Source organism: Salvelinus sp. IW2-2015, unplaced genomic scaffold (genome assembly GCF_002910315.2).
Source record: "Salvelinus sp. IW2-2015 unplaced genomic scaffold, ASM291031v2 Un_scaffold609, whole genome shotgun sequence".
NCBI classification, from domain to species: Eukaryota; Metazoa; Chordata; class Actinopteri; order Salmoniformes; family Salmonidae; genus Salvelinus; species Salvelinus sp. IW2-2015.
The window spans coordinates 554,918-566,632 of NW_019942583.1; the positions used below are offsets into that span (position 1 = coordinate 554,918).

The following is an 11,715-nucleotide window of genomic DNA, read 5'->3' on the forward strand; positions in this document are numbered from 1 at the left end:
AAAATTGTTGACTCCACAAAATTGTTTAAAACGTTTCTAGTCTATCTATCTATGGTTAACAGGGTTGACGTGCTTCGACGCGCTCAGTTTTCCACCACAAAACAACAGAAAACGGCCAAAAAGAGTAGAACCAGCTGCCTCTGATTGAGAACCATATTAGGCTGGACACAGAAACAGCAAACTAGACACACAACATAGAATTCCCCACCGCTCACGTCCATGTTGCACATTAAAATAAGTTAAATGTCATCAACTCAGTCTGCAGACTGCTTCAGACCGCTCTATGAGGGACTCTGTCAGGCTGCTTCATACCGCCCTATGAGGGCCTCTGTTAGACAGACTGTCTTAGGCTGCTCAGAGCGTGCATTTGTGAGTCTGCATCAGATCGGTTGGTGTATTTCGCTTTCTGCAAAACTCAGTCTGCATGGTGTGAATGTTCTCTCAAACCACAATCACGCCAAGAAGATATCGTCTGACTAGTAACAGTGGCATCGGTGCCAGAATAAGGCTGTGTGGAAATGTTGGCAGATATACCAAACAATAAACCTTGGCTGTAGTGAAGAAGAAAGCACAGTCCAAGAAATGAAAAGGTGTTGATGGGGTCCTTCCAGATGGTCAGCATAGCTTCCTGCCCAACTAGTATAAGCGGTTTACTTCAGAGTGTAGTAAAAGTTTAAGACAGCTATATCGCTGTCAGCAATTTGAGTGGAGAAGATTACTGAAATACTGTACTGGTGTCATATAAGTCGTAAGAATCCTGCTGGACCGTTTTAGCCAACTGAAATGTGAGACAAATAAAAGCGTCTCCAGCATCTTCATTAGATCTTACTGATAAATAACTACACATTTGATGGAACAGTTTAATGAGCTGTTAAACGCTATAGCTCTTAAATATTTATTATGGTTTCACCAGGGTGATAAATCATACTTAGCAAAGCACGAGGTAACGGACAACTCCGTCACACGCATGAGGTAACGGACAACTCCGTCACACGCACGAGGTAACGGACAACTCCGTCACACGCACGACGCGTATACGGAACAATCTCAAGTGCACACGCACCACGAGGTAACGCGACAACTTCCGTCACGTACGCACCTGAAACGTTAGCGGACAACTCCGTCACCAGCACGAGGTAACGGACAACTCCGTCACAACCACGGGTAACGGACACCGTCAAGCACGCGTTAACGGACAACTCCTCACCAAGCACGAGGTAACCGGAGCTAACTCAGTCACCACGTCATGAGGTGAGGTGACAGTTCAGATGTTTTTGTAAGCAAAATAATGTTTTTTGTTTAAAGTCAAAAATATAAAATTGTTAATAACGATTATTGCTACAAAAATGTACCTAAATAAGGACATATTAGGTCATATAGGATTTATTGGTAGTGGGGAAACATGGACTCACACCGTTACAATAGCTGAGGTGCAGTAGAAGTAACATTGGAATCAATTTGATAAATCAAACAGTTTATATTGMCAMCATTATTATTAGTGAAGTCATCTCTAATTTACATAAATTCAGTTAAATTCAATACGGAAGTCAAATATTGCATTAAAAAAGTCATGTTATGGGAGTGTGGCGCTCATGGAAGTGGGAGGTGCTAATGAAACATAGATATACAAAGGTCTCTCATGCAATTCCTTTCCTTAAACAGAGTGGTCCACAAWTAACTTTTGCTTGGTTGGCACTTTCAATCAGATATAAGCAAGCTGAGGACCCAGTATCCATCAGAAACCTTCCTCTGGTAAGACTCTCTCCACCTCCTTAGATATTAAATTGGTCTCATCTTTGCGCTCAGCATCTGAGGCAGAAGCTGAACTGTTTGAATTTATTTTTTGAATATATTTTTTAAATTTATTTCTGCAACAACAACAAAAATACATGTGTCTCTTGTAAGATTTTACAATATGCAATTAAGTGGCATTCATTTAATATATATACATATATATTTTTTAAAGTGCTTTACATTAAATCTGTAACTTTAATTTATGGTAGAAAGTGGTGCTCCTGCATTTAGCTGTAAATTGAGGCGATGGTCTAGAATGTAATTGGGTTTTATTTGAATTCTTGACAGAATGTGCAGTAAAGTGAGTTGCCACCAGGAAAATGAAAGTTARCAGTMGCACCTGTAGKTGAATMGSACAAGGCRGTAATGATTGAGTTGAATGATGCCATTCAAAATGTTTTCTAGCGCTTTGTGGGCTAAATGACAGGGCTTTAGACTTGTGCGTATTCACAACACCCTAATGTTTCACAGGGTCCTCCAAGAAGTACAAATTCATCTGTAGAAGGGGAAAAATAAGGTGAGTCTTAAAAAGTTACAAAAATGTTTTGTGAGAGATACCATTCTTACATTCATAGCTGGGTATCTAATGCTCGCCTCCTGTAGCCAAATGTCAACATATCTTTTTTATTATAAATTGGGTGGTTCCAGCCCAGAATGCTGATTGGCTGACAGCCGTGGTATATGAGACCCTATACCACGGGTATGACAAAACATTTGTTTTTACTGCTSTAATTACGTTGGTAACCAGTTTATAATAGCAATTAAGGCACCTCGGGGGTTTGTGGTATATGGCCAATATCCAGGTACTCCGCGATGCGTCGTTCATGAGAACAGCCCTTAGCCGTGGTATATTGTCCATATACCACACCCCCTCAGGCCTTATTGCTTTAGCATAGACCTTTATTTTCTGTAATATCCCACTCATCCTACGGTAGGTTAGGTAGTAAGCAAGCTATCTAGTTAGCTATACTATGCTGTTGAAACAATCTGACTAGTCTTTGGCCTTTGACTGGAGTTTATCCTGCTGCTGACATCTGCCTCTTAGGCCTAGTAACAAACAGTTGAATTGAGGCCTTCCCTGTTTCTGATGGTGAGATGACACATGCAACTCAAAAGGGAGCCAATACTACACTACCGTTCAGCGCCGGTAGTTTCTGTAGTGCACGCTCACGTGGGGAGCAGGGGAATTTTCCAAGATAAAAAAATAAATATATATATATTTGAAAATTCATTTTAATGAAATAAAAATCAATCTAAAACTCACCACTAATCTGAAAGGGTCATTTCTCTCATAGGATGGCAAAAGGGGAGGTGCTCAGGCATCCTTGGACCTTTATCTGTGCACATGCCTTTTTGGTGCTGTATGGAACCCTTTTTGTTGCTGTATAGAACCCTTTTTGGTGCTGTATAGAACCCTTTTTGGTGCTGTATAGAACCCTTTTTGGTGCTGTATAGAACCCTTTTTGGTGCTGTATAGAACCCTTTTTGTTGCTGTACAGAACCCTTTTTGGTGCTGTATAGAACCCTTTTTGGTGCTGTATAGAACCCTTTTTGGTGCTGTAGCAGAACGTTTTGTTTGTTTGCTGTAATAGACCATTGTTTTGGTGGCTGTAAGAACCGCTTTTTGGTGCTGTATAGAACGCTTTTTTTGTTGCTGTATAGAACCTTTTCGGTGCTGTAATAGAACCCTTTTGGTGCTGTATAGCCTTTTTGGTCTGTATGAACCCCTTTTTGGTGCTGTACATGAACGTCCTTTTTGGTGCTGGTATAAACCTTTTTGGTGCTGTATAGAACCGGCTTTTTGGTGCTGTATAGAACCCTTTTTTGGTGCTGTATACCCCTTTTTGTGTTAGAAACCCTTTTTAATGGTTTCTTTATAGAACCTTTATGGAGAATTGTTCTACAAATAACCTCTTGAAGAACCATAAAGGGTTCTTTTTTCTGTTTAGTCGTATTAATATTGTTAGAATTCCATTGTTTTTTATAGTTTGACAAGGTTGAATCAGGTGTGCTAGCTCTGGAAGCACTGGTGGTCACTGGAGAGAGACTGAAAACCACAGACTTAGACAACAGTTGTCACTGACACCATACATGAGTCTTTCGCAAGACAAGCGTACTCATATGTCACAGTGTCATGGCATTACAAACAGATTAGATAAACTGGAATGACATCTCACTCACGGTCACGAAAAGAGCTGTGAAGAAAACCACACCTGAAAATATTCTAATCAGCTGTCGCACTGACGTTTTTGAATTATCGCTGAAAAGAGGGAAGAACCCTTTGAATGAACCTAATGAATGCAGTAATGAACCTGCTACAGTGAGAATCCATGGTGGCAGGAAGACTGTCAAACACCAAAGCGTGTCATCCAGTCTTTGCCACCATTGCAGTGGTGCCTGGTGTCAAGAAGGAAGTAGACCGCCAAAAAATGCAGGTAGGTTGTGCTTATCTTTACCTTTTAACACTTCCCATTTTGCTTGGCTTTGTAAACTTTTTTTTTCATTGGTGAATCCTGTTTCAAGAAAAGTACTCAAGTAATTAAGAAAACAACATTACCATTTTACCACAGTTTCTGAGCCAACTTGTGTTCAAGACAGGTAACATTTAAAGTGGTCTATAAAGTAAAATGTTAGATTTATTTTGTTGACTCTAGTTCACCTCCATGCTCAACTATAGGTAATTCAGTCAGCTAAAGCTGACATTGAGACCTGTGAGTTGGTTTTTGATTATTTTTCAATTGTTTCCTAAGTCACACATATTATTTTTTGGAGATCATGTCATCAAATTAATTTATCTCATGTTCTTTCTCTCTATTTCTCTCTCTCTATTTCTTCTCTATATCTCTCCTCTCTATTTCTATCCTTATCTCTCTATTCTCTCTCTCTCTCTCTTCTCTTTTCTCTCTCTCTTCTCTCTCTCTCTCTCTCTCTCTCTCTCTCTTCTCTCTCTTTCTCTCTCTCTCTCTTCTTCAACTCTCTCGTGTTCTCCTCTCTCTCTCTCTCTTTATCTCTTAGACCTTCTGGAGAAGTCCAGAGTGTCCTTCCAGCTGCCCGATGAGAGAGGCTACCACATCTTCTTCCAGATGATGACCAATCACAAGCCTGAGATAGTTGGTATGGCAAAGTAGAGGTTCAGGGGAAATTATTCCCACCCAAATTTGTTGGAATTTATAAAAAAAATATTCCTAGTCCACACTATTAATACTATTAAAATGAGTACATTCAAGGTAATAAGGCATCTAGACACAGATCAGGTCTTTGGGAAATATCTATCAAGTAATGCACTGTGATGCACTAGTCCAAGAGTCTCAGTCCCCTCTTTTGATGCTGTTTATTATGTACTACATGTATCCTTGAGTCCATCTATTGAGGAGAGGAGGGAGATATACTGTAAAGGTAGGACAGCGCAATTCTAAGAGATTTAACTGACAAGCCATTCTCCATTGTCCACAGAAATGTCGCTCATCACCACCAACCCCTACGACTTCTCCATGTGCAGCCAGGGACAGATGTGGCCAGCATCAACGACAAGGAAGAGCTGGATGCCACGGACGTGAGTCAAACCAACAGTTAACCAAACTCTGGAATGGGTAGGACCCCCATTACACACTGAATGCACTGTGCAATTCCAAATTAGTGGCTGCTGGGAATTGGTGTATTTTTTTGTGTTTGATACCTTGTGTTGGTTAGGCATGTGCATCAAGGCACTCTTCATGCCTTCACACTTGGCCTTGAGGCACATGCCTGTACGACATCCACAAGAGAGCGCTACTAAGTGCCCTGTGGAACTGTAGAAAACGTATTTTGTTCTGCCGTCTACTAGTGTTGGCCAAGCCTACTCAAGAGGAACAGAGAAGACAAATATATCCATCCCATTTGTTCTGGAGTGACCACAGAACTGTAGTGTACTGTAACTGAGCAAACTACTGTTCAGTTCATCACTGTTGTACTTCCTCTAATGCCAGGATGCCATTACAATTCTGGGCTTCACTAATGAGGAGAAGATGGGCATCTACGAGCTGACAGGAGCTGTACTGCACCATGGAAACTTTCACTTCAAGCAGAAGCAGCGTGAGGAGCAGGCTGAGCCAGACGGCACAGAGGGTGAGTCCCAGTCATAGATATAGAATATGTAGAGCATTAGTCCCATTCCCAGTCCCACTCATAGATGTAGAATATGTAGAGCATTAGTCCCATTCCCAGTCCCAGTCATAGATGTAGAATATGTAGAGCATTAGTCCCATTCCCAGTCCCAGTCATAGATGTAGAATATGTAGAGCATCAGTCCCATTCCCAGTCCCAGTCATAGATGTAGAATATGTAGAGCATTAGTCCCATTCCCATTCCCAGTCCCAGTCATAGATATACAATATGTAAAGCATTAGTCCCATTCCCAGTCCCAGTCATAGATATACAATATGTAAAGCATTAGTCCCATTCCAGTCCCATCATAGATATACAATATGTAAACATTAGTCCCCAGTCCCAGTCATAGATATACAATAGTAAAGCATTATCCCATTCCCAGTCCCACTCATAGATATACAATATGTAGACATTAGTCCCAGTCCACAGTCAAGATATGACAATAGGTAAAGCATTAATCCCATTCCCAGTCCCAATCATAGATATACAATATGTAGAGCATTAGTCCCAGTCCCAGTCATAGATTTACAATAGGTAAAGCATTAATCCCATTCCCAGTCCCAGTCATAGATATACAATATGTAGAGCATTAGTCCCATTCCCAGCCCCAGTCATAGATATACAATAGGTAAAGCATTAATCCCATTCCCAGTCCCAGTCATAGATATACAATATGTAGAGCATTAGTCCCATTCCCAAACAATGAAATAGAACACCTAAGACAGATAGTGTCACATGAAAGTCAGCCAGGAGACCGAATTTCAACCTCCAGAAATGATTTGAAATGATGGATGTGGGTGAAAATCAAAACCTAACCCACAAAAGAGTTTGGCCAAACTGTTTTGTCAGTGTGGCATCAGAAACATCTTGTGTGCCTGAGTCTGTTGTTGTTGGTTTTCTCTCCAGGGGCTGATAAAATCGGCCACCTGTTGGGCCTGAACTCAGCCGAGATGCTGAAGGCTCTGTGCTACCCCAGAGTGAAGGTCGGRAACGAGTATGTGACCAAGGGACAGACTGTGCCTCAGGTAAGACGACCAAACACAGCATCTACCATTTTCTGAGCACTGGAAATCTTTTGGGGACTTTTGTTATTAAGGCACATGAAAGTACACATGTTCCAGAAGGCATTTCTGCCCCCCAAAAAATGCATTTTGATAAAAAAAAAAGTTTAAGTTCAAATGTCCCTCCTGTGAAGTATTGACGCACGACAAAAGCCTAGTTTCCTGAAACGAGCCACTAATGTGGCTGTTATCAGCTGGGTGCAGGGCAGGCAACTGTCTAATGAGTGCTGAGCAGCAGCAAAATAGCTACTCTATACAGTCATTGGGCTACTCACATGCAGAGCAGGGGACAGACGAGCAGCTAATGGAGAAAGTTATTTCAGATTTTTGCCTGGGAAGGGAGTGATTTTTTATCAAGACAGGCGAGTTCCCGAGGGTTATAGAACTGTTGGGCTATCAGGACAGTAGAGGAAAAACATGAACAAGATTGGACAGGAATGGATTTTCACACCCGTGTGTCCAACCTCTACTGTCACTGTTGCGTGAGATCACTGTCAACACACATTTCAGGCCGTCGCTATTTCAAGTGCTTTTCACCGATGGGCAGATATGATCAGATCTCAAAAAGTACGGGGGATTTCTCAGACACCAGTGAACCACACCAATAATATTGCTAAACGCTTGAGATCTAGAGATGAGACGTTCTTTCCTCGAATAAATAAGTGAAGAGTTTTTTTCCACAATGTTATATCCACCAGTTTTTCACCACAAATGATTGCTTAAGAGTAATTTCATGTGCATGTAAAATACTACTGTTCTCAGATTTTTTATTCCATGATTTTAGGTGGTGTTAAAACGGGAGAACCCCATAGGAGAACCCTTTTTGGTTCCAGGTAAAACCATTTTGGGTTCCATGTAGAACCCTCTGTGGAAAGGGTTCTACAGCGAACCCAAAACGGTTCTACTTTGAACCAAATGGGTTTTTACCTGGAACCAACAAGGGTTCTTCAAAGGGTTCTCCGATGGGGACAGCCGAGGAATCCTTTTAGGTTCTAGATAGCACCTTCTTTTCTAAGAGTGTACTGTATATTTGACTGAGATATGTGGTTGTAAGTTGCTCTGGATAAGAGCATATGCTAAATGACTAAAATGTTTTACATAAAGATCTCATATTACTGTATTGATTCATGTTTTTTTAAGTCTTACATAATGATGTCAAATATATAGTTATTTGTTACATTTCATTGTGTAAAACCTAGCAGTCCTACGTATTTCTGTGAGAGTGAGGCGGATATATAGCGTTTTGTGAGAAAAAAAACGGTATTATTTGTCTCTCTGAAATGAAACCATCAAGTGATAGATTTCAAATAGATACATGTCTGTTATTGAACAACCCGCATGCCATGATTAGAGTTTTTAAAAAACACCATAAAAGCTAGTTGACCAACATTTCTGAAAATTGATATACTGGATAGTGCTTTGAAAATAAACTCTTCAAGTGTACCAATGCATCACCAGGGCTTCAAACGTGGGGCAAGACATATCATGGCAGTTGACCGTTGGTCTGAAACAATACTTTTCCTGGGACAGAGGAGCAAAAATACCTCACACCCAAAAAGTGAGAAATTAACTATTGTTCAACTGTGAAACCTTTGAAAATAAGGTATCATGGTGATACCATAAGGGTTCAACATTTATAAGCTGGAGGTATATAGTTGCTCACTATTTGGCAAGCACTGACTAGCATGGTTTATAATACATTTAAAAAATGATTAGATAACCATTCATTACGTACACCAGAAACTATTTCTAAACCCTTTACAAATGGAACTGTAGTTGCTACGGTTTCTAGATTCCAAAAGCTTTTGATGCTTAAGTATATTTATAACTGAAGTAGTATTTTAATGGGTGACTTTCACTTTTACCAGAGTCATTTTCTATTAATGTATCTTTACTTTTACTCAAGTAGTATTTTAATGGGTGACTGGCCGATAGTTTTTATATTTTCCGCGGTCAAGGTTTGGCTTTCATCAGAGGAGCTTTATCACTGCCACTTTTAGTGAGTTTGGTACACATCCGGTGGATAGAGAGCTGTTTATTTATGTTCAACATAGGAGGGCCAAGCACAGGAAAGCAGCTCCTTCAGCAGTTTAGTAGGAATAGGATCAGTATGCAGCTTGAAGGTTTAGAGGCCATGATTATTTTCCATCATTGTGTCAAGAGATATAGTACTAAAACACTTAAGTGTCTCTCCACCGATCAGGCCCTCGCAGAGCTGTGGCAGATCAGGACAGCTAAGCCCTGGAGGAATACGCAGGATTTCAAGAGGAGTCCGTAATTTGCTTTCTAATGGTCATGATCTTTTCCTCAAAGAAGTCATGAATTTATACTGCTGAAGTGAAGCAGCACTCTCTTGGGGAATGCTGCTTTTTTGATTAGTTTCGACAGATATAAAAAGAAATTTTGGATTGGTTTATATTTCCTCGATTAGATTGGAAAAGTAAAGATAGCGAGCAGCAGTGAGGCGCCTTCGGTACTGCACGGTACTGTCTTTCCAAGCTAGTCGGAAGACTTCCATTTTTTTTGGTGTGGCGGCCAATTTCCGTTCCAATTTCCTGGAAGCTTGCTTCAAAGCTTCGGGTATTTTCTGTATACCAGGGAGCTAATTTCTTATGACAAATGTTTTCCGTTTTTTAGGGGTGCAACTGCATCTAGGGTATTGCGCAAGGTTAAAATTGAGTTCCTCAGTTAAGGTGGTTAAACTGATTTTTGTCCTCTGACGTCCTTGGGTAGGCAGAAGGAGTCTGGAAGGGGCATCAAGGAATTTTTGTGTGTCTGAGAATTTATAGCACCGACTTTTGATGCTCCTTGTTGGGGTCTGAGCGATTATTTGTTGCGATTGCAAACGAATAAAAATGGTGGTCCGATAGTCCAGGATTATGTGGAAAACATTAACTCCAACATTTATTCCATGGGACAAAACTAGGGTCCAGAGTATGACTGTGGCAGTGAGTAGAGTCAGAGACATGTTGGACAAAACCCACTGAGTCGATAATGGCTCCGAAAGACTTTGGAGTGGGTCTGTGGACTTCTCCATGTGAATATTAAAATCACCAAAAATTAGAATATGATCTGCTATGACTACAAGGTCTGATAGGAATTCAGGAAACTCAGAGAGGAACGCTGTATTATGGCCCAGGAGGCCTGTAAACAAGTAGTAAAAAAGTGATTGAGTAGGCTGCAAGATTTCATGACTAGAACGCTCAAAAGACGAAAACGCATTTTTTTTTTTGTAAATGAAAATTTGCTATCGTAAATGTTAGCAACACCTCCGCCTTTGCGGGATGCAACGGGGGATATGGTCACTAGTGTAACCAGGAGGTGGAGGCCTCATTTAACACAGTAAATTCATCAGGCTTAAGCCATGTTTCAGTCAGGCCAATCACATCAAGATTATGATCAGTGATAGTTCATTGACTATGACTGCCTTTGAAGTGAGGGATCTAACATTAAGTAACCCTATTTTGAGATGTGAGGTATCACGATCTCTTTCAATGATGGCAGGAATGGAGGAGGTCTTTATCCTAATAAGATTGCTAAGGCGACACGCATGTTTAGTTTTGCCAACCTAGGTCGAGGCACAGACACAGTCTCAATGGGTATGGCTGAAGCTGGCTACACTGACTGTGCTATTGGCAGACTCCACTAAGCTGGCAGGTTGTGGCTAACAGCCTGCTGCCTGGCCTGCACCCTATTTCATTGTGGGTAGAGGAGTTAGAGCCCTGTCTATGTTGGTAGATAAGATGAGAGCACCCTCAGCTAGGATGGAGTCCGTCCACTCCTCAGCAGGTCAGGCTTGGTCCTGTTTGTGGGTGAGTCCCAGAAAGAGGGCCAATTATCTACAAATTCTATCTTTTGGGAGGGGCAGAAAACAGTTTTTCAACCAGCGATTGAGTGCTGAGATCTGCTGTAAGCTCGTCACTCCCCTAACTGGGAGGGGGCCAGAGAACAATATCCGATGCCGACACATCTTTCTAGCTGATTTATTCACTGCTGAAGCTATGTTGCACTTGGTGACCTCTGACTGTTTCATCCTAACATCGTTGGTGCCGACGTGGATAACATAATCTTCTATACTCTCTACACTCGCCAGATTTAGCTTTAGCCAGCACCATCTTTAGATTAGCCTTAACGTCCCGTAGCCCTGCCCCTGGTAAAACAGTGTATGAATCGCTGGGTGAATTCGCTTTTAAGTCTAATACTGCGGGTAATGGTAATCGCCAATGATAGGGTTTTCAATTTGTCAGAGACTAATGGTGGGAGCCTTCGGCGTCTCAGACCCCGTAACGGGAGGAAGTAGAGACAAGAGAAGACTCAGACTCAGACTCCGACTCGCTACATAATGGGGAGAACCGGTTGAAAGTTTTCTGTCGGCTGAATAAGCGACACCGGTTGAGACATTCCTACATCGTTCCCTTCCAGAAGCCATGAGAAAGTTTCGGCTGCTGGACTGTGCGAGGGGATTTATACTACTATCTGTACTTACTGTGGAACAGACGCTGTTTCTCTTTCCTCACTGAAATACCGCTTGCCTAACGTATGCGTCTGAAGCTGGGCTTGTAGCACAGCTTATTTCTCGCGTAAGGCAGATCGTTCTCCTGTATAATTATCGAGTAGCAGCGACTGCAATTAGAAGACATCATTGTTATGTTACCTACTTAGCTTCGGCTGTTGAAGGTGTTGACGAATCTATGTCCAGAAAAGGTCCGGAAAG

The 11,715-nt window shown here is 41.4% G+C and overlaps 1 protein-coding gene across 1 annotated transcript; it reads left to right on the plus strand.

The window, feature by feature from the left end:
• Window positions 1–4,124: 4,124 nt before the first annotated feature.
• On the plus strand, window positions 4,125–7,911 carry LOC139023960 (myosin-13-like). Its single transcript, XM_070438222.1, has 7 exons — window positions 4,125–4,229; window positions 4,472–4,505; window positions 4,810–4,918; window positions 5,248–5,347; window positions 5,760–5,898; window positions 6,847–6,965; window positions 7,861–7,911. Exons 1-7 carry the CDS (start codon window positions 4,125–4,127, stop codon window positions 7,909–7,911), a joined length of 657 nt encoding a protein of 218 aa, XP_070294323.1.
• Window positions 7,912–11,715: the final 3,804 nt, after the last annotated feature.